Source organism: Plectropomus leopardus, chromosome 19 (assembly GCF_008729295.1).
Source record: "Plectropomus leopardus isolate mb chromosome 19, YSFRI_Pleo_2.0, whole genome shotgun sequence".
Taxonomy (NCBI): Eukaryota; Metazoa; Chordata; class Actinopteri; order Perciformes; family Serranidae; genus Plectropomus; species Plectropomus leopardus.
Window position 1 is genome coordinate 5,496,235 of NC_056481.1, and position 26,874 is coordinate 5,523,108.

A 26,874-nucleotide genomic window follows, 5' to 3' on the forward strand; every position below is an offset into this window, starting at 1 on the left:
CTGACAGACTTTGAACACATTTACGGTTTGCAGTTTTATCTCAGATCTTTAATGTGACGCAAGAGGAAATAACTACACAAACAACAACAAAACAACACAAAATAACTAAAAACATTAAACAGAGGAAGAAAGAAATAATAAAGAAAAACTGCAATATCAGCTGAGATACAGTAGTATAAAGGTGACGTATGATGAAGTGTTCAGTACTACAGGAAACCAAGACGCACTTTATGTTGTATTAGAGTCACAAATAACTCAACACATCACATTTACAACCACAAACCTGTTAAGTACATTTAAATTTAGTTGACTGAAGACTGATTTACATGTCTCTATAAAATTACTGTTATTTTTTATTCATATCAGTGATAGATAACACAGCCAGTGCAGTCCTATTACTGTAGATATAATACACATTGTGTGTATTTTCTGTTATTCTGTATATTGCATGGAGTGTATTTAATGACTGATCATTCATTTCCCACAGCAAATATTATATATTACCGGGGCTGGGCTTGATATCGATATTATCTCAGTGTTATAATAAGCAACTCGATATCATCTTAGATTTTGGATATCGTAATGCTGTCATGTTTTGTGTTTTCCTGGTTTTAAAAGGCTGCGTTACAGTAAAGTGATATAATTTCCTGAACTCATAACAGACTGTTCTAGCTGTCTTTAGTCATTATATCCAAGTTAATGATGATTACATACATTTTATTTATAGAGCGCTTTTCAGGGAACTGAAAGATGCTTTACATACTAAAAAAAAGGATCAAAGAATACAGATAAAATACAAGAATACAAAAAAAACATAATAAGATACATGGCATAGAAATACAGCACGAAAATTAAAAATTAAAGGCATATATGTAAATAACCCCAACATCTGCATTTCTGTCTATATTTTCTTTGATTTATGCTATATTTTTCTAATGTAACAAGTACATTTTCTCATCAGCAGTGATTAATATTCATTCTGCCTTCTTATTTTTATTATTATTGTTTTCGACTTGATGATAAAACTACAGTACATCTGTTACTACTACTGATACTACTAATTCCACTACTGCTTTTACTACTACCAACAGTAATAATAATGTTCTTCTGTCCTGTAGACAATGTGTTTGGTTGCCATCTGGCCACATTATGTGCACAAGAGAGGACCACTGTTCCTAGTTTTGTGGAGAAATGTGTGAAAGCAGTGGAAAAGAGAGGTAATCCTTGATTTGATCATTTTCTAAATCATATTGAAGTCAATTTGCCGTGTGTACTTAAGAAGTTGACTTACTACTGATGTCTGGATTTACAGGTTTAGACATCGATGGGCTCTACAGAGTGAGCGGCAACCTCGCTGTCATTCAGAAACTTCGCTTCAAGGCCGATCACGGTAAAGTTTACATGTTTTTAACTCAAAAATTCAGTCAATGGCTCCACTGCAGAGAGAGCAGAGGATTCATGGGGCACTGTATGAGGGTCTGCGGTGTCTGACTGCCCACAGCAGCGCCCCCTGCTGTGCTCTAACTGGCTGTGCACCTGTTGTGTTGAAACAGAGGAGCTGGACCTCGAGGACGGACAGTGGGAGGACGTTCATGTCATCACCGGAGCGCTGAAGTTGTTTTTCCGAGAGCTTCCCGAGCCGCTTTTCCCATACAGCCACTTTAATAAGTTCATCACCGCCATCAGTGAGCACACTTTTTAAATCCATAAATACAACTTGAACACAGAATGACACCAAGAAAACCTTGGTGTTTTGGGCCAAATATGTAAATCAGTTTTAATGATGGTAGATGATCATTATATTTATAACTTATTTACAACATTTGTCTTTTTTTTTTCTAGGAATTCCAGATTACAACACAAAACTGTCCTGCATGTATGAGCTGGTCAGATCACTTCCTCCTGCAAATCATGACACCATGAAACTCCTTTTTGGGCATTTACGCAGGTATTTTAAAAATGTTTTTTTAATTTTATCCTTTGTGTATTTCCGTCAAAGTGTTTGATACAGAGCCCCTAAAATTCCAAAAGGTAATATATAAATATGTATATATATATATATATATATATGTATTAATCTTGTGGAAATAATTGTTTATCTTGTGTGCACAAGTTAATAACTTGTTCCCAAAAAAAAAAATGTTCCCAAAGAAAATAACTTACTCCTACAAAAATAATAACTTATTCCCTAAATATAATAACTTATTATTACAAGATAATAATGCATTACTACAAGGTGATAACGTATTCCCACAAGATATAACTTGTTGTCAAAAAATAATGGCTTATTCCCAAAAGTTATTTACTTATTACTACCAAATAACAGCTTTTTTTCCACAAGAAAATAATGTGTTTCCACGAGATAATAACGTTATTTCCACAAAATAATAATTATTCCCACAAGATACAAATTTGTCGCTGCAGGATGTACTCCCAAAAGAAGTTTCCACAAGAAAAGAACTTGTGTGCACAAGATTTTTTTAAAAAAAAAATCACCTTTCAGGAGTTTGGGGGCTTCGTAGTTTAAGGTTTCTTAAGTAGATAAATAGAAGCTGATGCAAGAGTATCACTAAATTTCTGTTTTAAAAAACAGGAATTGTGACTCCTCCCACCATGTGTTTCCTCTGACAGGGTCATTGAGTATGGAGAGGACAATCGCATGACTGTGCAGAATGTGGCGATTGTATTCGGCCCGACTCTTCTTCGGCCAGAGACGGAGTCGTCCAACATCACCATGCACATGGTGTTTCAGAACCAGATCGTGGAGTTCATCCTGAACGAATACGAGCGCATGTTCTAAATGTGGTCGCGAGCCTCCAGTGCGGACTCTGGGCAAACGTCTAAATGTGCTATTTGAAGTGCTAGAGTTACATTTTTTTGCACGCGCACAAACAGCTTCAGTTCAACATCTCAAAACTCCTCTTGTTGAATAAAAAGGGCTCTTCAGATTTGTCTTTGCTCAGAATATTTGAGGTTTTAAAAATGAGATAAAAAGGGATCTTCAAATGGTCTTTGCTGAGAGTATTTGAAGCACTTTTTAACCGCCGTTTCGTCCAGATTTGCTCCGTAGGAGGCTGACACTGGTAGAACTTTCTTTGGCAGTATTTTAGCCGCACAGGTGTAAACAGGTGTGGTTTGGTTCCCATTGTCTGAGCTCTTGAGCTTATTTTTTTGGGTGGAAGAAGGACTGTGTCAGATTTCTCAAAGGCTCAAACTGTCTTAATCTCACGAGTCACTTTCTGGACATTTTTTAACGTTTGTTTTTATTTTCGGCTTATCTAAATCGCAGTGATAAGTCAAACCTGGACGGACGCATTAACGCTCTCACAGAAATGATCAATTACTGCTTCCATCTTTATTTTAGAACAGCTGAATGGCATTTTTAAATATTGTTTTGGATTTGAAGTTACAGAGTATCACAAATGGCAATAACTGAGACTGTATTCTAATATTGTGTCATTTTTACCCATGAATTTTATTGTAATATAGAAATGTATAAAAAGAAATATTAATACCAATATCCTGCTGTGAAATAGATGGTGACATAGAATTCTTGTGCAACCCATAGATTATTTCCACTGAATAAAAAATGCCATTTTTCAATCATGCTGTACTTGAAGAAACTGTATAATAACACCATAGAAATATAAACTAGTGCTAATTTGTTTTTTTGACAGTAAAATCAGTCTGACCATGAAAGAAAAAAATGGTTTCTAGAAGAGATGTATGACTTGTAAATAGAAATAGAAGGCATATTTATGCTAAAAGTTGTTGAAAATGCACAAGTTATTCCATAATAAAAATAACTTTGTAAAAAAAAAAAAAAATACAACTGTTTTTTTATTCTTGTCAAAAAAGACATGAAAATGTGTCCAAAACCAATAACATTCATAACTACCTGGTGTCATTTTGAAATTGAGAGATGCTTAAAGAAGATCAACAGATCTCCAAAAATGTGCATAAATAATTACAAGTAAAAGTACTCATTATACTGATTTACACTGAATTGCCCCTTTTAGAGTTTTTTTTATGAATGTTATATTATTGTTTTACCATTGTATAGGTTTATATGTTAGAATACTTTATTCTTACACATTGTGAAGGCGATGCATTTAGTACCATAATGTACTTACAAGGATATAAATCACATTTTACAAACCTGTTTAATACATTATCTCCACTTAATTCTCTGCTATATACACTTAATTTGAGTGTAAAACGACATTTTATTGTACTCAGGTTTTACACACTCATACTTTTTCTTTTAGTTATTTATTTGCTTTTTTTTATCCCTTTATTTCTCCATGCTTGATGGTTATATATTTTTGTCACTTTTTAAAAACCTGGTTCAGAATGATAAATTAACTAAAACTTTAACTTCATACTGAATTAAAGCACAATCACTTGCACAAGTACTAGTTGAGTAGCTATACAAAGTTTACTTCCAATATTAATCATTTGTATAATTCATATGAATTACCTCTATTAAATGTTTTTAAGTTTAACTTACTGATCAGGATCATTTCAAATTAAGTTTTAGGTCTTATTTTACTTATTAGTTTATTTATTAACATATAGTTTATATTTTTTCACATTATTAATTTATTTACTAATGTATATTTTGTATTTTCAAACATCTAAATTGTATTTTCCAAATGTATATATTTATACAAATCTCTTCTGCAACAAATTTATTTATATTTTTTTCTAACATATTTTTGTATTTATTTTAATTTTTTATTGGTACTTATAGATTGTGTTTTCCAGATCTACGTATTTATACATGTATCTTCTAAAAGTAGTTATATATATATATATATGTATATATACACACATACACATATTTGTATTCACATTTTTTTATTGTGTAAAGTCTGAGGTAAATCTGTGTAGTCGGTCGGAACCATTTGAAGGTTGGGACGCTCTTCCGGAAGCTGTCAGCTGTGAACACCGCATCAACTGCAATGAGTTTTGAGTGGCCCTGGCAGTATAATTTCCCCCCCGTTTTTCACGTGAGTCAACTTTTTCTGAACCAGATTTAGACCATTAAAAAGCTCAGCTTATTAGCCTCCATTGTTTATTTGTTATTGAGCTCTACGTGTGTTGATTTGCGAGCTAACATCATGTTAGCCGGCGGCTAACTGGCTAATCGAAACAAACTGCTAGGGAAGTGGGTTTATTTTTCACCTGCCGGCTCTCTAAAGTTCGTGTAACAGCTCCATTTGTGACTCATTAAAGCTCAACGGCATTTAAATATTTAAACATATCAGCATGAGGTTAAATTATGCGGGTGTGAGCAGGTTTAGGGAGTTCGCTTAGCTGTTAGCTCCAGCTAACTGTTTTGATAGCCAACACTGATTTAAATGTCAGCGACCAAAACATTAATGTGACACTGACAGCACTGAAGAAATATTTATACCTTTTACTTAAATAAAAGTATTAATACTACACTATGAAAGTACTCTACTACAAGTAAAAGTCCTGCATTTAACCCTTTGAAACCTGCGGAAATAAGCTTGATGTCATTCAAAAAACTGACCCAAATATTTGCTAAAAAATAAGTAAAAAGTGCAAGAAAATTATCTAAAAATGTTTATTTAATAAAGGAAAAAAATATGAAAACGAAAAAGAATGATAAACACAGAAATTACCCAGAAAAGTGCTAAATATGGATGATAACAATTAATTGATGATTTAATCCGTCGTTGAGAAGTTATTCAAACATGTGAAAATTAAGCGATTAATCAATAGGTTATGAAATGCTGTCAAAATATTGCAATATGTTGTTTTTTAGCTCTGACTAAGGCAAAAAATCATTTGGTAGTGTTTGAAATAAGACAAGTTTTTATGCATTTTTTTTTTTCAAGTAACGATTAATCAATCATTAATTTTACCGATTAATGAAGGAAACTGCTTACAATTTGCAACCTTAGTGCTTAAAATTTGTAATTATTACATATCATAATTTTAAATATTTAGTTATGAGAATAATATTTTTTTTCCCCCAGAAATTTTTCCCTAGCTTTTTGAAAATAATTATATATATATGTGATTTTTTTTGCAATTTGTATATTTGTTTTTAACCAGGTTTTCTTTTTCCCATGTTTTGAACAAGATTTCATCAATTTTCTCAATGTTCAAAGGAATAAATACTTGTGAAAGTTATTTGAAAGCAGGACAAGGAAAGTGATGTCGTTCCAGGTTTCAAAGACAGTTTTATCAGATTCTGTGACCAGTTCGGCAAGGGACTGTTTGTTATTTATGAGAGAGGAGGGGGTGGTGCGAAACGGTGGAGACAATTTAAAAAAAAAGAAAGGAAAATGAAAAGGTCACACACTACAGCCAACCCCTTTCCCTATAAATAAAGGCCAGGTCCTAATTTAAGATGTAAAATGCCACGCTAGTTAGATTTTTTTTTTTCCTTTATTAGAACAGGACAGCTTTAGAAAATTCAACCCATTGCTGGAAACAAAATTTAAAAAGACCTAAAATCAAATAAACTCTAAAAAGCATACAACAAGAACAAGCGTACTTGCTATCCTCAGACACGGGCCTAAATGTTAAGTTGATTATATTTTAATGGCACATTTGTCTCTTTATTTATCCAACACATTTACAGACGGACTGAATCTTGTCTGTTTGCCGTGCCGTCGCCTTGTTTGCCTTGTGTTGATATCTTTGCTCGTCTCTCTGTGGACAGGCTACAGCCCAATGTTGACACGAGACAGAAGCAGCTGGCGGCCTGGTGTTCCCTGGCTCTGTCGTACTGCCGGCATCACAAACTCTACACCCTGGACGTCATGGAGGCTCAGGAGAGCCCCGTATTCAACAACAAGAAGATAGAACGTATCCTGACCAGCATTTTACGACACATTACACAGCTTGACTCGAAGATCCAAAAATACCAGTTTAAAATCAGTACGATCTGTCATGGTTGCATAGGTTTAATTTGAAGGGTTTATCACAGGCTGTCTTCTTTATTGGGACATAAAATTACACTTTACACATATGATTGTTATTATTGTTGACACACTTCGGGATGGGTTTTAATGTTTTTTAGTACAACACCACCTCAGTGTTTGCTCTGAAATAAATCTGATTTCACTTTATTTTGTGTTTTTTTTCTCTCCTTTATTTTGTTTAATCTTGATTTTGATGCTTTTTTAAAAATTGTTCAATCATGAATTAGACAGACAAAAATGGTGAATCAGCAGATTGCTCTTTCAACAAATTTTCTTATTTGCACATTTATGTGCTGACAGCAAGGAATTCGAGCTAGCATCAGGAGATTGACTGTACATTTGTTACTTTTTGTCTTTGGTTGCCCTTAACTGAACTCCAGGAAAACTGTCAATGGAAGCAATTCAAGTTGTGTTTGAGGAATTGAGGAAAAAAGGTAAACTTTGTTCTGGTGTCTGCACAGTGTTGAGATTAAGAAAACTTATCTAATTGTCTCACTTTGTTTCAGCAGTTATAAACATTTTTTAATCAGCGTGTCGTCTGATCTCAGGGAACCTCGAATGGTTGGACAAAAACAAGTCTCGGTGTTTAGTCATGTGGAGACGACCGGAGGAATGGGGCAAGTTAATATACCAGTGGGTGAGTCATCAAACTTCAGACACTTGCTGTTCTGTCTGTACGTTTTTAAACATGTTCACAGCTGAGGAAGGAGAAATGGAAAGAAGAAAATGTTCTTTCAAAGCAATAAATAAGAAGTCAATTTGAAAACAGTGTAAACTGCAGCTAAATTTGTACTGAAGAATGCAGATTTCATGTATTTGTGTAACCAGATTTTTAATCTGCTTTTCACATGTGTACGAGTTAAAGGACAAAGATTTAACACAGGCAGACTATTGCTGAGACATCAGCAATGATGATATAATAACACAGAGATAACATTCTTTAGCAATAACATTTATTACACTAAACCCAAATTTTTACACAGTGAAGTTACCAGATGAATGAACTGTCTTAGTCACGAGAACAGCAAGCAATGTCCAAATTATGTCCCTTTCCCCAAATCTCATGCCTTGAAAATACATTTATTGAGGTGTCAAGGGGCTGAATCCAAGCTGCAGCTGACATTTGCTCAACTTGTTTTGTCTGATAACTTAAACTTTTGAAACCTGAGAAAATTGGTTTGGATTTCTTTTGAAAAGATGGCTAAAACGGCGACAAGAAAATGACCTAAAAAATCTTTTAAAACAGAGAAAGAAAGAGATGAAGACATTGTTAGAAGTTCATAATAATTTAAAAAATAGGGAAAAATGTCCAACTATATTTATTATAATTATTCTTCTTCTTCTTATTATTATTATTATTAAGTATTTTTGTCGATCTTTGTCGATCTATCTGTTTTTTGTTTTTTTTTAAGTTCAGGGATGTGTCCTGTAAGTAATAGCTTCTCCCCGTGTTTTTGAAAGAAATCAAGCCAGAATTCTTAGGTTTTAAAGGGTTAAGATCCAGATGTCCTATCACAAAAATCAATCCAGTTAAAACATCAAGTGAAAAACAACTGGGAACTGAAAAGTTATCATAAAAATGTGTCTTTTAACTGGATAAAAAGTCAGTTTATGACAGCGTCTTACAGACAACCACAACCCTGACGCATATGCTAAAGAGATATGACGCCTCTGTATAACATTGGTCTGCTTGTTGTTGTTTTTTTTAACATTTTAATGCAAACAAAAAATATGTTATCTTTAAATTAATAAAAAAGTCCAATTAAAATGAGCTTAAACAGATATCAAACAAACAAATAAGTTTCAATTACAAACCATTTGCAAAAATCTCAGGAGAAACACTACAGTGCCCAAATGTTTCAGGAAATGACTTAACCTTTTTAAAAATTCAACCGTATATTTGTGGGGCATTTTTTAAAGATTTATGCTTTCATAGGGGCTGAGGAACTCAGTGAGTGTTAAGAGATGGTTTAAGGTCTTTTCATGGGATTTGTTGACGATAACTAGATTGTAAAATAGTGGCAGTTTTATGCTCCAACAGTCACAACTTTGAAAGAAGTCCCAGCTGGGTGAATTATCACGATCAGTGTTCCTCGTGTCTGATGAAGACTTCAAGTTTGTCAAAACGTTATTAAAGTCTCTATTAATAACCGTGTGCTCTAGATCTCATCTCAGCGGTATGAAAAATAACTTTTAACACCCTCTTTTCTACCAAACTTTTTCTCAGTAAATGGATTCGGTCTCTGGCTGTCAGAGGAAAACTGTTGTTATTAATTCTGACGATAGAGTGATCGTTATTCTGCTCTCTTACATTTCAGGTTTCCAAAAACGGGATGGTCAACTCTGTGTTTACACTTTATGAGCTGTCCAACGGTGATGACACAGAAGGGGAAGGTATGGTAACATTATTATGTTCACGTGAATCAGCATCAATACATTTTATTTCAGGAGGATAAATTAAAGTACTGAAATGTAATTAAACAAAGTATTTTCTTGGAGTTCATAATGTAAAATGTGTCAAAACTTTGCTGAACCTTTAAAAGGCTGGGTTGCACTATCAAAGATGTATTTTTAAACCTGATTAAAATATTGCTTAAGTTTGAATCATGTTGCAAAGAAACTTTAAAACTAGTTTAAAATCAAGAAAAAATGTAAGTTACACTAAACATCAATTTATGCTAAACCTGAATTAGCATCAACCCCCTATTGTTAGAGCCTACTTATGAGCTCCCTACAGCATGAAAATTTTGTTATTTGTGTATTTTGATTTCGGTAAGCAAGCATATCCATATTTCTCATGTAATTGAATTACTTAATTTTGGTTTGCATCTATAAACTTGAATTTATGAAGCAAAGATTCGTTTTTTGTTGTGCAACAGAGCGCTGCTTAATTTTAAACCTGAATTTACTACATTTTTTTATTGTTGTTATTTTTCTTCTTTTAATTGCCTTAGTAAAAAAAAGCCCTATTTGAGTTTTTATTATATTTTATTTTGTTTTATTTTATGAATTGTAATCTGTCTCCGCAGAGTTCCACGGTTTAGAAGAGTGGATGCTGCTGCGCTCGTTGCAGGCGTTGCAAACAGACGGCAAAGCGGAGATCATCACCATGGACGACGGAAAGGGCGTGAAATTCTTCTGAAACGGTGCTGGAATCACACACACACTGTCTGGGAGCCCTCATACTTTTACCTCACAGGCAAAAATTTTAAGATTTAGCCATTTAAGGCTACACGGGGTGCACCTCAATGCCCGGCCCGGAGGATACCGCTCCTGAAAATGTTGTTGCCTTTTGGTTTGTTCAAAGCCTTTTCTTATCGGAAGAGAAAATATCATTTCTGAGTGTTTGAGGAAAAAGAGCATTTTAGGTGACACCGCGTTTAAAGTAGTCACAGGTAACATTCGTTGCCATTTAAACATGCAATGGGCCTTTCAGGGGACTATAACTATCATGAGTTCTCATGGGGAATATCTCTCCCCAAAAGCTGTAACTTTACTCTTTCTTCAATGTAAATACGACTAGTTTTATCCCAATTTTTCTCCCTGTTAACAAATTTCCTTGATGTAATTAGCTCTGGACCTTTTCGCTCAGCTGTTCCAATCAGACATCCCAAAGAAATCCCACAACGCAACACCAGGGGGACTTTTTATTTTGAGAGGAGATGCTTCCAGAAGAGGAACCCCGCAGAGACCGGGACCACCAATCCCTGCTCGACTCAGCTGAGTGTATTAATAGTGGACTTCATGTACAGACGGCCGTCATCCTATTATTGTGCAGTAGCTACTGTGACACTCCTGTTATACTCTCTCTGTCTATATTCAACTTTCTTTTTTTCATATCCCGTAGGACAAATAAATTAGAAATTTGCTACATTTGCTTCCTTTTTGTTTCTTTGTGGTCAATTTGTGTCTCTCTGAGTGGATTCTGTGTCTTTTTGGTTGTTTTGTGTGTCTGCTGTCATTTTCTCTCTCTTTTTGTTTGTGTTGTGTCCCTTTGTTGTCATTTTGTCTATACTCGTGGTCATTTTATATGGTTTTTTTGTTTTTGTTTTGTGTCTCTTTAAGGTAATGTTTTATCTTTTATTTTCTGTCATCTTGTAGCTCATTGCGGTCATTTTGCGTCTCTTAGTAGTCATTTTGTGTCTTTGAGATTATTTTGTGTTTTTTCTTGTCCTTTGCTGTATCTTTGTCATCAAATTGTGATGCTGAGATCATTTTTTATCTATTTTTTGGTCATTTTGCATCTCTTCGTAGTTATTTTATGTCTCTTTGAGATGATTTTGTCTTTTTTTTAACTATATGTCTCAGTTGTCATTTTATGTCTTGTGGTAGTTTTGCGTCTGTGATCATGTGTCTTCTGTAATGTTGTGTCTTTTTTGGTCATTTTCCATCTCTTCATCGTCACTTTACATTTTTTTCAGGTAATTTTGTGTCTCTTTCTTGTCATTATGCTTCTTTCTACGGTCATTTTGTGTCTCTCTTTTCTCGTTATGCTTCTTTATATGCTTATTTTGTGTCTCTTTTTTGTTCTTTCATGTGTTGTTATAATTTTGTGTCCTTTTGTAGTCATTTTATATCTCAGGATCATTTTGTGACTTTTTTTGGTTGTTTGGCCTCTTCTTGTAGTTTGACTCTTTGCTTCCTTTTTGTTTATCTAAAACATCTTCCATTGTGTGTAAAACATAAATGATAATGTCAGGAGTGCCCCGCAGTGTGCAGACGTGCAGAGCCGTGCTCTTTTTTTCTGCCTGCAGCTGAACTGAATGGATGGTCCACTCACATCATGTGCTGTGTGTTCCTGCCCGTGAGGATGATACAGCTCCAGGGAATCCTGTGTGTGTTTTCTGATAACAGCCAGTGTGTGTGTGTGTGTACTTGTACTTGTAGGACAGGTGGGGCTCAGTGTGGCCTTGGCTGATAAAGGTGTCCTGTTGCAGCAGCAGCAGCTCTCCGTGGTGTGGCTCCCCCTGCAGGTCAGGCTCACACACTGCACATCCTCCCCCTTCGGCTGCATATCTCTCTCATTCATGTTTATCAAGTGACGACAGATGTGAGAAGCCTGTAGTGAAATGACTCATGGGTTGTATCTTAATTCACAGAAACCAGAGAAGCTGTGTTCGTCAGTGAGGGACTAATTAGAGGAGAAGACATTCTGTTCTGCTGTTTTCTGTGAAGTCAACAGTGTCAGGCACCTGTCCACCTAATTAATGCACAAGACAAGTGAATAGGTCCGCTCCGAAACACTGACTGCCTTATGCCAGTTTTATACCAAACGACTTTTCAAGAGATTTCAGCGTTGCGTATTAATTTGTAGTTTTTTTTTTATTCTGGTCGTTCTGCAGCTCCTTGTAGTCATTTTTGTCTTCTTTAGGGCATTTTGCACCTCTGTTTTTTTGTGTCTCTATAGTAATTTTAAGTCTTTTTGGGGGGTTGGTTTGCACCTTGTAGTAATTTTTGTCTTTAGGTTGTTTTTTGTCTCTCTTTGTAGTGGTTCTGAGTCTTCTTGGAGTTTTTGTGGCTCTTTGTCATCATTTTGTTTCTTTGGGGGTCATTTTGCATCTCTTTGCAGTCCTTTTGTGTTTTTGGAGTGATCTAGTCTTTGTTAAGTTGTTTCACATCTTTTTGCAGTCATCTTGCCTTACTGAGGTGTGTGTGAGCCTGTATCTGGTAGGCCCGTTTAGTTCAATCAGCCATTTGTGTCTCCAACGTCATGAAAGTTGTACCTCATTTGGCGCGCACTGACATGATTTTGATTGTGTTGTCTAAACTGCTCGTTAAACTCAGGCCGAGCTGTGTTTTTCCCACATCATTTTCTTGGCTGATGCAAACACTGAAGTTCAACGACGTGAACATCAACAGCCAACAGCTGCTTTTTCTGCAGCATCAAACGAGAAGCAGCAAACCAGACAGACAATACACTCGCAGGGGACTCTGAAAGAACAAGTGCACTGTGAAAATGGAGGAGGAAATGGTTTTGTTAGTTGTGAAACAAGACTACGTGTTTAATTTGGCGTGTATCTGATCCACCAACCAGCGTTTATTTTGGCGAGAAATCTTAAATTTCGAAACGGTTCACCTCTCATTCCAACGGTCTCCTCCCACCAAAATAGCGCAGTGAACCAACGGAGGCTGGTAGCGAGTTGAGGCGACGAAATCTAAAATATGAAGTTTGTACACAGACACAATTTATTTTTTTCCGGATTATTTTAAAGCCGAATTGATAAGAACACTAGAACACATATGACACCTTTTATTTCGTGTATCTGGAGTAAATGCTTTTGCGGACATGTAAGGAATTTTTAGAATGCAATATTTCTTCAAGGGAGTTTGGCGTAACATTTTACACTATGCGCAGGATGGGACGTAATCTCAATAGCAATCTACTTTTGGAAATAATGACCCCGAAAAATCACCAGTCTTTGCAAAATCGTATAGTTTGTGACTGAAAGCTCACATTACACGTGGGAGGGTTAAGAATTTTCTCCTCTTGTGTTTGGTCAGCATTATGCAACTCGCAATAGAGCCCCGAATTTAAAGAAATCCCACACATTTTTTTGGACACGAATTGCGCATAAAATGAAAAGTTATACATTCTAATTAAATGATGATGTTTTAAAGGACACCAGTTTGCAAACACTGCTTAAATCCTCCTTTAATTACTCCCCCTGGATAGTCCCATTAGCGCGTCAAAGCTCCGAGGGGCGGAGTTGGGAGCGCGCACTCGGAGCGCACAGGACGCACAGCCCTCCGGAGCTCTTGTTGATATAGCCAGCGCCGTCCTTTCACTGGAGGTTATGGCTGAGGAGTTTGCGAAGAGAAGAGAGGAGGACAACTCGGATTATTTGATAGGAGCTATGTTTTAATCTGCTTTTAAGTGCGCAATGCGTTACTGTGAATTGACTTTACGCAACGGCTGTTATGAGTAAGTACATTTTTCCCACTTTTCTGTGCGTTTTCTAGAATATATATTTTCTAAGGTAGACTGTAGCTACAGGTAATGGCAGGTTAGGTGTTATTAATAGGCATGTTTACTGTTGTCTTGTTGGGTATGTGAACACACCTGTTATTTTGTGCTCAGCCTTTGTTTAAAGCCACTGACATCATGGAAAAGTAACTCGGAACTTAATGTAACGGTGTTCTATTGTCCTGATGCCATCTCCACATGCAGGCTTTAAATCGAGAAGGCGCTGAACCTGCTACAATGTCGCACGCACAGGTTGAGATCCCAGGACGCGGTTTCCCAGGCCTCTCTGTGGATATGACCGACGATTGCTTGTCCCGTGTCCCCTCCATGCTGAGAACGCACGGCTTGGGCGCACGGAGAAATTCATACGGGCTGCAGAAAATCAGCATGGACATTGATTCGCCTCTTTACAGTGGCGTTCTCTCCAAAGCTTTGTCCTGGTCGGCTGAGAATATCCTCACACTGACCGAGTCCAGAGCAGAGGATGAGAAAACCGACGACTCTCCGCAGTCGCCGTCTCCTGTCTCCAGCCCGGGCACCAGCTCCAATACGCCCCCCAGCAGCCAGGAGCAGGGGAACTGGGATCCAGTCCCAAGATCCAGCCCTCAGGACGTCAGCTCGGAGTCTGAAAATGAACTTCAGAATAATAAACAGCGCAAATCTTTGTCTCGCATCACCTTTGACACTCAGTGGGAGCAGGAGGAGAAAGAGGACGTGGAGACCAAAGCGGTGGCGACTTCACCTGATGGAAGATACCTGAAATTCAACATAGAGATCGGAAGGGGGTCTTTCAAGACGGTCTATAAAGGACTGGACACAGAGACAACAGTGGAGGTGGCCTGGTGCGAGCTACAGGTAAGATGGCTGTTTTTATATTTCACTGTAGAACAAAGTGTTAAAGGGACAGTTAACAGACCTTGTTGGAACTATTTTCTGCCTACCAAACTACACCTGCCAACCATATCACCTCACAGAAGGATCCGTGCATCTATTCATGGATGAAGTTTGTGCTTGTGACAACATGAGTTAAAATGCATTTACTTCAGATGTCCGAGCTTGGAGCTGGGAATGAAGAAACACCCAAGTTGATCGCGTTACAGTACAATGTGGAAAGCACAGATGTTGTAAGCAATACCAGTTCAAGCCAGATTGGCCGGTTTGCAGCACCAGTTGATGAAAACAAATTATGTTGTATTTTGCATTTACAAACAACTGTTTTAATGAGACACAAATAAGACAGAAGTGCGAATAAACACCCTATTACTACATATTTCACTGCTGTTGGTGTGGAGAGCGGCCATATTGGATTTTTAGGTCAGGGTTGGTGAGTTTCTTGTGACTTTCTGAGCTGGAAATCCAAATTTAGGAACCGTTTAAGTTTGAATTTCTGAGTGGGAACTCAGGACCCCGACTTCAGTGCAAGTGGGCTGCTCTGGAAGGATTAATGGCTGAGCTGTAACGTTGGTTAGCTCATTGGTGGTAGACAGCAAGCATTAGATGCACACTTCCTTCTACGCCGTGACACGGTTGGCAGGTGTATTTAAGTAAAAAGAAAATAGTTGCGACATCAAATCTCTCACAGCAAGTTGTGTGGATTATCTTGAGCAACTGGGTCGTGTCTTAAAAAAAGGCATTGCTGTTAAGTTTTTCTAATGTATAATTTTGGCGCTTTGAGCACCACAAGCTAAGTGCCATCTAGTTTCACTATGTTGGAGAAGAGACATCTCCAACACACAGCAGCACACACCAAAGCAATCTAGATTGATCAATGGCACGACAGATAAGAGGACAAATAAGATTTTTTTGGTTTTGGGCTGAACTGTCCCTTTAAATTGCTAATTTGAGCAGAAAAGTCTGTATTCAGGAGTTGATCAGCACACATTTAATACATTCTATCTGTTATTTAAGCAGCTGGAGGATTAGTCTCAATGAGTCTGTTCATATTCAAACACTGATACCCTCTACACTTTAGCTGCATTGGCTTTTAGGCCACTGTTTACACAGCATACACTGCAGTATATCTTCCTCTCTCTTCCCCCAGCAACAAACCTACTTTCCCTACTTTCCTGCTCCACTCGGCTCACCAGAGTTGATGTGAAGCAGCTAATCTACTGATTATTATTCCTTGTTGACCTTGAGTCTGGCTGTGTCAGGCCCTGTTCGTGGTAACCCCGGTCATCCTGTCAGCAGTCAGCTCCGACTGAACCACTCTGCCCGGCTCGCCATGATCCCCTCTAATCTCTGTTTTCATTAACAACCGGTGACACCCAGGCTCGCTCTCTGGACGCCTCACGTGAAAACTTAGAGAAAAGCACTCAAAATCAGTATTTGTGTGCTCCAGTTGTGAGTTGAATTGTTTCCATCCTGCGAGGCGAGAGATCTGGCAGATAATGCGTGGCTCACGTGTAGCATGTAAACATCAGTGTGTGCAGCCTGGTGACAACATATAGAGATATCAGTGCATTTTTTGTTTGGCATGCGGCCACCAAACAGCCTGGGTAGCAGCTGCCACTTGCCTTGCTTACATGGTTTGATAGCACAGCGGAGGATTTAAAGACTTAAGATTTAAGTCCACCCTCAACATTTGTTGGTGTGTGTGTGTGACGTGCATCGGTATCAGTATCTGGCACCCACGTGAGCCTTCTTAGGTGTGAATTTGTGCCCTCTAAACCCACTGACTTTGGACTACATTGGCAACAATCTCTTTTATTTGAAGTTTATTTTAAGACACATGAAAGTTAATAAAAGTCAAACAGAGGCCGTCTTTGTCTTTAAAGGGATAGTTGGGGTTTTTTTTAAGTTGGTTTGTATGGGGTACTTATTCATAGTCAGTGTATTACATACAGTAGATGTCTGTCGGGACGCCCCCAGCTTAGTAATGCAACACTGTGGATGGGGCCAGCAACAAAATATATTTAAACGACCAAAAATAAAATCAATGTCTGTTCAATGGTACACTGTATAAAGAGTATTTTCCCTTTCTTACCTTTCTGTCAGACAGGGAGGCCATTAATGTCTTCAGTTTCCCATCTATGCTCTTGTTAAAACCACCAGACTCTATTGAAAAAAACAGTAATTTATGCTCATTGAACACAAGAACTGCTGGTCTACCACTGCATCATTCTGTAAGTTAGTTTGTGTTGTTGTGTAACTTTGGTGTACCCGAACTAACCCTTTAAAATGCCTGGATCGACATCAGTTTTCGTGTGCTGCATTCAGATGCCTTTCTCCAGCATTTACTGAAACCTGAGAAAATTAGTTGAATTTCTTTCAGAAGCACAGGAAGAAACGTAATGAGTAATGTGTCAAGAATGCAAAAAAAAAGTAAAAGGCAACAAAGAAATTATATGAAAATTAGTTGGAGGGATTATTTAATATAATTTTTTAAAAAATCAAGTGAGAAATTACAAAAAACTATATTCCTAATTTTAAAAAAAATGCATTCAACATTGCTTCATATATCAAATATTTCTTATTTGTTTTTATCAATTTATTCATTTATTTAACAAGGACCAAATGCATGATACATTGCTTCATATATAAAATATTTCTTATTTATTTTAATCTATGTACTTGTTTATTTAACAAGGACCAAATGCATGATACATTGCTTCATATATAAAATACAAAGTAGATGCAATGCTTGCAGGTTTAAAACCAAGGCTAATTTGCAACCCCTGTCCGTGGTTAGACTTTTAGAATTAAAACAGAAAGTGTAGAATTATTGAGCTTGGAACTTGGAATAATACAATACAATAATACAAAACAACATATTCAATAAATACAGGCCAAGACAAAGTAAAAGTGGAGACCAAAAGAAGAATGGGGATTGAAAAACCCTCTTAATAATGTGTTTAAAATTATGTTACAGAAAAACTAAAAAATACATATATTTTCTTGGTTTTTTATGTATATATTTTTTTACTTTTCATCCTTTAAAAAAAATGTTTTCAGGTAATTTTCTTGTAGCTTTTTTATAATTTCTTGACAATATTTAGGGCCATTTTTATTAAGTTGCTCTCTTCCATGTTTTTGAGAGAAATCAAGCCAATTTCCTCAAAGGGTTAAACTCTGAAGTCACACAACTGCAAAAACAAACTAACTGATTGAGACCAGCAGCTCCTGTGTTACACAACATTAAATCACATTTTTTTACTCAGTGGAGTTTGGCTTTGAAGAGAAATCACTGCCTGACTTTGAAGTAAAGTGGTGAAAATACTCTCTAAATACCAAACACTTAAACTGATACTGATTTTGTTTTAGGTGGTAAATTACATTTTACTGTTGGACCCCATTCACAGCAATACATTAAATAACTTCCATATCAAAATCCAGTCTATTTTTCCAAAATTGGGGTGTTACGACTGACATCTACTGTTAGCAACATATTGTCTATGGATAAGTACCCCATACAACTCCACTTAAAAAAATCAGCACTATCCCTTTAAGCTCTGCAGGAAGTATTGGTGCAACAGACAGTCTGGGATTATGCGGGGAGAAGGAGTGCCCTCAAGCTCCAGCACCAGCAGGTTGGGACTTCTGCCTCAAGAGCCCACCTGTCAGTTCACACAACAGGTGTCTGTTTGGGGAAGCTAGAACGAGAGGCGCAGATGTCCCTTCACCTGACAACTGTTTCGCACCCTCGAGTCAAACACAAGCTCATTTATATTTGTGGTGTGACTTTTAAAGCAACTTTTTGTGCACCACATTGTGTTCCAGCTCTTTGGACGCGAGCCACGTTGGAAACAAGCATGCCATTTCATCTCTTTACTCGAGACATGAGCCCAGTTAAGCTCCCTAATCGCCCCTAATAAGCTTAAAGGTGGCCATTGTTGATATGGTTACTGTTGTGATAAGTTAACCTCAAAGCCGCAGCCGCATTTCTTGACTAAAAATCACCACCCGTCCTCCCCGTGTGGTGTTGCCCCCCGATTGCTTTAACGAACACAAAAGCTGGCTGTTGGTGGCTAAACACAATCACCTCTGTAATGTTGACGGAGCAGCAGCCGGAGGTGCGTCATTACAAGTCAGGTAGAAATGCCTTAAGCTGTTTTAACTATGTGTTACAGAGCCTGAGCTGTAATCTGCAGGACGTTCAGATCAGCTGTTCACAATGTGAAAAGGGGGTTCAGACATCTGCTTTACCTGATTCACACTTATACAGATCATCATTTGAATTAGTCATTTCTTTCTGAGACACTCAAGTGTGTCCTCACATGTGCAGCAGTATTTTGTTGTTACAGTGAACACAGGTCTGTCTGGGCGGTGTCCACGGGAACCTTTTTTTGTGCTCGCAAACAAAAGGTTACATTGCATTTAGATTCTTTTATGACACACAACACCAAACAAAGTCAGTCAGGACAGTTTAAAATACAACACAGGGCTCACGTCACTGCTCATGAACTCTGCCAACTAATATTCAGACGATTATACGATATAAAAGTAAGCACTTGCTGGATTTAGAGCTTCCTTAAGCTTATGATAAATATGTTTAGACAGATTTACCTCAGGCATACACACACGAAGGAAATGAAATATATATAACACAAAATTAGGGCTGTCAGCGTTAACGTGTTAACCACAATACGATTTAAGTCTGTACGAAATTGCTGTTTGACATTCCTGTCTTCAAGAGGCTGTACCAGGCTGAGTTTTAGAGCTAGAGGGATGATACTGGTACATGAAACTAGGAGACCTGAGGAATACGCTTGTCCGCTTCTCAGTAAAACAGCATTTTACAGCGGTCCATTGACCTCTGACCTCCAGATGACTCCCTTTTACAGATATGCCTAATTATTTATGTTACATGCAGGTTCTTCTTGTCATTTGATTCTTAATCAAGAAATCTGGTAAGAATTGCTTTATTTTGTCAATATGGATCTAATAAGTGTTTAGAAATGCAACATAATGCAGTTGAAAATGTGATTAAAAAATGCAATTAATTGCGATAAACTATTGCGTCAAATCAGCTAATCAATTATCAGAACAGTTGGCAATTAATAAAAAAGCTCACAACAAGCTGATTAATCACTGCAGCTCTACGTCACTAATAAATTGTTTTCCATATCCTATGCATGTTGCTGTGGGTTTAGAGATATTTCTAAAAGATGCAAGGCAAAATAAAAAACCTTCCCGTGTGGCAGCTACCTAGCAACCCTTCCCCCCACAGACTCACAGGTGACTCAGGTGCCATATAGGCAACATAAACTGGGCTTTGTGGAAACATAGAGGTGATAAATAATCAATGAGCTATTGTATGGTCTTCTCCCACTTCCATTCAGTCAGCATCGGGGCAAAAAGAGTTAACAACCTACTGTATCTGCTGCTGTATGTGCTGCTTCGCAAACAACTGCAATAAATATGAAATGCTGAATCATGAAGCACGACTAACCGTGAATGCGACGCTGCAGTGAGCTACTTAGTAACTGATATGAACGAGTGCATCGGAGCGTATATCCTTTTTGGTGTGCCCCATTTAAAGGACACCGGTTGCACAATACCTGATCTTATTCAAGGGCAACCTGCTGCTAGTTTCCTCCAGGCACTTTTATACTCTGATGTTTCATTTTTAACTCCAAACCAACACCCATTCTTTAATCATGCTCTGTTTAAACAGCTTCACCGTGCTCTACTTCACCACAGCCCACCTGTATTTTCAGCTCCATCAGTTTTTATAAGGGCCATGCTGCTGCAAGATCGGCTTGAGTGCATTTAAAAATACTGCAGAGCCCACCGCCAATTAGCCAATTCCTCGGATGCATAAATGTGGACTGAGAGACAAGTTTCTGCTGATTAGGACATACCAAGTTTAAAAGTTAATGCACGCACCTTTTTTGGAGGATTTATTGGTTTAGGAGAACTCTTTTTGTAGTGACTTTTTACTGGAACACATAAAACTCTTGTGCTTATATGGGCTCGAGGTATTATCAGGCCCAAACCAACATAAACCTGCAGTTTTTTTTATTGATTTCTTGTTGATTTGTTTAGGGTCATTTCGTGTAAAGTTCCTCTTTATATGTTTTTTTTTAAAGAAATAGAGAGATTTTGCTCAGGTTTAAAAGGATTAAAGCCTCAAAAAGTTTCACATAATAGATGACTTGACTTTTAATCTTGATTTTGTTCTATAACTTGAAATTCAGTCTTTTTGAAGACCTCAGTTTGGGCTTTGTGATCTTTTGATGGGCATTTTTTCACTATTTCCTGACATTTTATAGACGAAAAAACAGTTGAGTCAAAGAAAAATGGAAAAAAAATTACATAATTTAAAATAAAATGAATTGTTGGTTTCAGCTCAAGTATTTGTTTAAAAGTCTGAAGGAAACAGAGTTATCTAAGGACAGAGGGAAGGAGGAGGAGGTGTGATGGTGGAAGATTTGCATCACCCTGCTGTAGTAAGAGTTGGACCCAGTACTGTGAAAGTGGGCTCGCTGTGTAGAAAGAGCTGGAAGCTGCACTGTTTACACATTAGCTCACAGTGTTAAACCTCATATAAAAATATCAGATTAAATTAAAGCTGTAAAACCTCATTAACGTGTGGTGACTCCGGCCTGCACAGTGTGAGTTATAAAAGTTAAACAACAAAGCATAAATCTAATTTTTCTGTGTCCAGGTCTTTATACAAGCCTGGCTGTGTAACCTTTATCTGAATGTGGCTAGTGTTCGGTGACATAACACAAGCTGTGGGCTTCCTATCAGCTCCACTGTGGCCAACATCAACAGAGCCTTTCCTCGGAGGGCCCACGGTGCAGCGAGATCCAGCTTATCAGGGCCTGGCAATGTTCTCGGAGGAGAGAGTGAAGGAGGCCCACAACGATAGCCTACATTCACACACGGCAGCGCGTCACTTTGACGTGAGGCCTGTTTGTTTGTTTGCTTTAGCTCCGCGAGGGGGAAGGTCGCACAGTGTCACCTTATAAAACTTGTACTGTACTGAATGTGCACTCATTTGGTGATTGGTGTTCAAGATACAGCTTGTCTGTATCATACCGTATGCCCTCAGGCTAGATAACAGTGTCTCATTGGCAGCTGTTGATAGTGTGTTAGTGTCTTATTTAGGGTGGATACGGTAACAAGCTGGTCTCAGAAGCCTGTTTGTACGTTTCTGTGCAAAACAAAGTTGCCCGTAGGTGTGAGGGTGAGCGTGGATGTGTTTTTCTCTGTCTTAGCCCTGTGAGAAACTGGTGGCTGCACCCTGCCTCTCTCCTAATCCATGCTGGAGGGGCTGCACCCTGTTCAGTGACCCGAAACAGGATAAGAGGGTTGAGAAAATAGATGGGTGGATGGTAGAAACTTGTCTGATGCTCTAAGAGCTTAAAGGGGAAACTTTGGGATTTTTCAACCCAGACCTATAGTACAGCAGGTTGACATGGCTTTGAATAATATTGTGATATTTTAAGGCTATATCGTGATACACAATATTTACCTCAATATTTTTAAATGTCCTTTAATTTAATGTTAACTACTAGTAGCTACTGTCATATAATACATTTAAATACACTATTGCTATAACAACACTTAATGAAATATGGTTACAGGGAAGTTAAAGTAATTTTGATGAAATTTTTTATTTCAAGTATTGTTATAATTAAATAAATCAAAGCAGAGCCCATGGTGCTTAGACTTGAATGTAGCTGTAACTGTAACTGGATGAGATGGAAACAAGCCAACAGCTCTCCAGTCGCACTGGTTCTCCGTGGTCACAAAATTTGACTAAATAGTCCCGATTGGAAGTGTTCACGGCACTCTTGATGAGTTTTGCGCAACAGAAATGCTATTTTTTGACAGAAAAAGTGTCGACACTGTTGACTCTGCAGGTGCACTTCCTTTCATGTCATGCACCTGCAGAGTTTTGGTATGTTTGTCATTTTTTGTTGCGCAAATTGCGACAAATTCATCCTGATCTTATTAGTCTGCATTTTCTGTCCATATAAAATGATTAAGATTTATTTTTTGTGAACGACAGATCCTTACAACAATCTAAGTATCAAAAGTAATCAGATGTAGGTCACATTTTGTGTGTTTTATGACTTATTATTCCATTTATGAGTAGGAAAATATTAATACACTAATGCAGTTACAATAGCTTCTGTAATTTAGAAAGTTAAACGTGATATTTACCGTAGATAAGCCAACATTCAGCCGGGCAGGCTGCAAGACATGCTGCACAAACACAGTAATCTGACTTTCTGTTTGTTTTTCTGTTATGTTAAAAGCTTCAACAAACATCCAGAATATTCTATGAAGTCATAACAGAGAAAGCTGAAAGATATTACTGACTGAAAATGATCATAAGCTTCATCCGCTGCCCATCATCTTCTTTTCATGTGTCTGCAGTACAAAGCTTCTGAGCATGTTTCACTCTGCCAGCCACAGACTGGGAACACTTAGTGGAAAAAACGGATTATGAACTGGTTCCCCGTGTGCCAGATGTAATGACTGAGCTATTGTACTTTTACGAACACAAGTGTGCTGCTGGCGAAGCTTCTGTCTCTGCTGAGTCGCTGCTTTTATTGGGATCCCTGTGTACTGTGGATCGATTCTTCATGTGAGAGATTTCAGAAAGTGGTCCAAAAGTTTCTCCAGCTTCCAGTAATAGTATTCTGGTGACCCATCTATTATACAATCGCTGACTCTGCTTCATGTGGAAAGCTTGTTTCTTGACACCGGGCTTATTCTTTTAGGATGACATCAATATGCATCCCTCGAGAAGAAACTTTTGTGCTTCCCCTTTTGATCTGTGTTTTAGTGGAGCATAAATACTGTGTCTTTAACATATTGTGTCCTGGATACTCTTCTTTACTTGCACTTGTTCTCAGATTAGCTTTTAACAGTGTTTATTAATGCATGTCAAATCTATTCTTCATAAATATAAATCCTAACACACTGAAAGGCATATTTCGGATATTTGGAGGGGGGTCATATGAATTAGTATTGTTCACACTGTGGATTTTAATCAGCACAACCCCAGTTTGGAGAAGCAGGCAGTGCTGCTGTGGACAGGGTCAGCAGCAAAGCATATTTTGTCCGCCTAGAAAAATCAATAACTGTGTAAGTGTATGCTATATTGAGAGCATTTTTACTGCTTTACCATGAAGCTGTTAATGGTGTCAGTTCCCCATCTATGCTCTCGTCAAAGCCACCAGAGTCCATCAGCAAATTAATTAAAATTAACCATCTTAGCTCGCCAAATGCGGGAGCTGTAGGTCTACCGCTGCATAGATCAATGAGTTTTTGTTTTTGTGTGACTTTGTTGAATCCAAACAGACCCTTTTAAACACCCAATACTCTTCTATCATGAAAATTAGCGCATGTATGCAGGTTTTTTTAAACACAAAAAAACCCTTAAAAAAGGTAACAGACTCCTTTTCAATTGCTGGTAGACCAATGCTGTGTACACAACTCTGCAGCTGATGAGTGTGCTTTTCTGTGTGTGTGTGTGTGTGTGTGTGTTTTGTTTTTTTTTTTCCTGGTGTGTGATGTTCAGTGTCACAGACAGGCTGGAAAAAAAAGGTTAGGAAACAGTAGAAATCAGCATGAATGCTGGTGAAAATGTTACTATGGTTACTTCTTTTTATATATCTCACTTATTCAGTCTCTCAAATTCGAAGCAGACGAAGTTTTGACAAATGTTCGAGAGCTGCTTGGGCAGAGACGGACGTATTTTGTGGTGGCCCTACACTGCATGGTGCCAGCAAAGAGGCTAAAAGTGGCACATCCACCCATGTGTTGTATTTTCATTTGGAGTTGATAAATTTGCGTGACCACTACTAAGTCATTTGACTCGAGAGTGAATGCTGATTGTAACTTTTGCTATTAAAGACAAAAAAATTGATTTTAGCAGATGTTGGTGGGTTTTATGTGCAGTTGGAAAGGAGTGTACGGCACACAATAACAACGACTAATCGAGGCAGCAGTAGACCAACAGCTCTTATGTTCAGTGATGTTAAATCACTGTTTTATATTATATTTATATCATATTATATATAATATCAGTACGTTGCTTAGTTTCCATGACCTGCTAACTGACATATACTGTATGATATGTATCGACTATGGTTAAGTCCCTCATACAACTGCACCTGAAAAGATACAAAATGTCCCTTTAAAGTAATACTTACATCCGCAAAATGACCATTTCTATATCAGTTACTCACCACTTGTTACCTCGAATTTGTGAGGAAATGTAATTGCTCCGTTTCACGCCTTTTTCTGACAGGTCAGTTTAACATTTAACAGTTAACATTAGATTTAAAACCCAAACATATTCTGTTTACAATGATGTAAAACAAAAACAGCAAATCCACAGATTGTTTGAATATGATTTAAATGATTAACTGTGATCAAAACAGTTGTCATTTGATTTTGTGTTGATGAATTCATCCAGTGATTGAAGACCACCATGCTTCTCTCACGTTTGTCAACGGGTCTCAGTCCAGTATCGTAAAGTGTATTGGAAAAAACATTATCATTTGTACACTTTGGAAAAATGTCTTGTTTCCGCTGTGTTTTCAGTATTGACAGTGTGTGACTGTGCAGCCGTTCCTTTAGAGGAAAACATGTGGTCACCCCGCAGTTTGGGCCCTGGAGAGGCCCCGGAGTCCTGCTTCCTAAACAAACCTCAAGTTTTAATAGCTGTTGGGGCTCTGAGGCCATAGTTGGTAAGGGAAAAGACTGCCCCTCGGGGTCACCTCTGGTCATTTCTGAACTGACCATGTGTGTCAGAGCGTGCAGGACGGAGGTGTCGGGGGTGTAAATGTGCTCTTAAGTTGCCATGTGAGTCCTGGGATGAATCGGCTTTTGGTGTACAGTAATGGCTCTACCTGTTTGGGGGTCCGGCACGTTGCAGTGCCCATCAACAAACACGGTAATGTGTTTTCTCAGTCAACAGAAAATGTGTGTACCCTTGAACTGTGCTGTCTCAAGCTCACTTTAGCTCTCAAAATATCCGTCATTTTGACTCTTTATTGGACGGAACTGTGTGGCCGGTCGAGGATTCATAAATCTTTCATCTTGTTGCCTTCCTGTGACAAGGGCACCGCTTGCATACCATCACTTCGTAAACTGTATCCGGTGCTGGTTGCCAGTGGCACTTGATAGCACATCCTTGTTTGTCAGTGTAACCTTATGCTGCTGCTGCTGCACCCTTCCTGCAGCCCGAGTGGAGTACAAATAACCTAGTTACCAAGCACACAACATGTTTCAAAAAAACATCTACGCAAAACAAATCTTTTCTGATTATGACGGGAACAAAAGAATGCTGCAATTTCCAAATATTTGGAATTTCAAGTGATATTTGAGGATTTTTCCCAGCTTTGTAAAAAGCAATTTTAAAAAGACAAAACTGCCCTGAGATGAAAGCACCGTCTGTGTTTACTCTCTGTTCCTGTGCCTCGGGTCATAACAACCTCAAAAGGTTTTGCCCTCTCCTCCTGGTCATATCTCTGTCAAATCGCACTTCCCAGCAAAGCTTAGTGTATATTGTTCAGTTTGGAAATCCAGATGTGTGGAGCTTTCTGCTTCAGGACAGATCAGACAGTGACAGCTTTGTTGTTATCTGTAGAGAAATATACTTGATCTTTTTTACACCAGTGGCTCTCAAACTGGGGGTCAACATCAGGCAGCAACCTCTGAGGCTGAAAAATGAATGCAGAAGTGTCAACAACTGCAGTACCTCTAATGGCCACTTGAGGCTGGCTCCAAAAACAAATCAATCCTCAGCGACCTCCATATTCACCGCAGAAATGAACACGTTTACAGCCTGGTACAAAAAATAATTTTTGGTTTCTTTAGCATATTTCAACACTCGAGAACTGAACAGGGGGTGAATTCACAAGTTACATTTTAGTAAGGCTTAAAATTAACCTCTTGTCCAAATATGGTCACCTCTGGCTCCAAAAAACCAAGATGGCGACCTCCAAACTGCTGAACTCGATGCTCAAAATGAAGTCC

At 38.0% G+C, this 26,874-nt stretch overlaps 3 protein-coding genes across 5 annotated transcripts in view; all 3 read left to right on the forward strand.

Moving 5' to 3' along the window:
• The window catches only part of arhgap27 (Rho GTPase activating protein 27), a 30,785-nt gene extending 27,839 nt beyond the window's left edge, over window positions 1-2,946 (forward strand). For both annotated transcript variants that reach the window (XM_042507700.1, XM_042507701.1), the window contains 5 exons: window positions 1,119-1,217; window positions 1,313-1,390; window positions 1,554-1,685; window positions 1,843-1,948; window positions 2,632-2,946. In XM_042507700.1, coding sequence (XP_042363634.1) covers window positions 1,119-1,217; window positions 1,313-1,390; window positions 1,554-1,685; window positions 1,843-1,948; window positions 2,632-2,800 — 584 coding nt within the window. In that variant the 3' untranslated portion in view covers window positions 2,801-2,946. The remainder of the gene's footprint in view (window positions 1-1,118; window positions 1,218-1,312; window positions 1,391-1,553; window positions 1,686-1,842; window positions 1,949-2,631) is intronic.
• Window positions 2,947-3,722: 776 nt separating this feature from the next.
• Window positions 3,723-10,833, forward strand: vps25 (vacuolar protein sorting 25 homolog). The gene is made up of 7 exons (XM_042508200.1): window positions 3,723-3,733; window positions 4,989-5,012; window positions 6,701-6,846; window positions 7,343-7,396; window positions 7,511-7,599; window positions 9,281-9,356; window positions 9,992-10,833. Exons 1-7 carry the CDS (start codon window positions 3,723-3,725, stop codon window positions 10,102-10,104), a joined length of 513 nt encoding a protein of 170 aa, XP_042364134.1. The 3' UTR covers window positions 10,105-10,833.
• Window positions 10,834-13,736: 2,903 nt separating this feature from the next.
• The window catches only part of wnk4a (WNK lysine deficient protein kinase 4a), a 56,871-nt gene continuing 43,733 nt past the window's right edge, over window positions 13,737-26,874 (forward strand). For both annotated transcript variants that reach the window (XM_042507731.1, XM_042507732.1), the window contains exons 1-2: window positions 13,737-13,884; window positions 14,131-14,781. In XM_042507731.1, coding sequence (XP_042363665.1) covers window positions 14,164-14,781 — 618 coding nt within the window. In that variant the 5' untranslated portion in view covers window positions 13,737-13,884; window positions 14,131-14,163. The remainder of the gene's footprint in view (window positions 13,885-14,130; window positions 14,782-26,874) is intronic.

What these genes read in the sequence shown, in the direction of transcription:
- vps25 (XM_042508200.1), top strand. An exon ending in ATTTCCCCCCCGTTTTTCAC is followed by an intron (nt 5,013 to 6,700) that starts GTGAGTCAACTT and finishes CTCTGTGGACAG; the next exon opens with GCTACAGCCCAATGTTGACA. An exon ending in GCAAGTTAATATACCAGTGG is followed by an intron (nt 7,600 to 9,280) that starts GTGAGTCATCAA and finishes CTTACATTTCAG; the next exon opens with GTTTCCAAAAACGGGATGGT.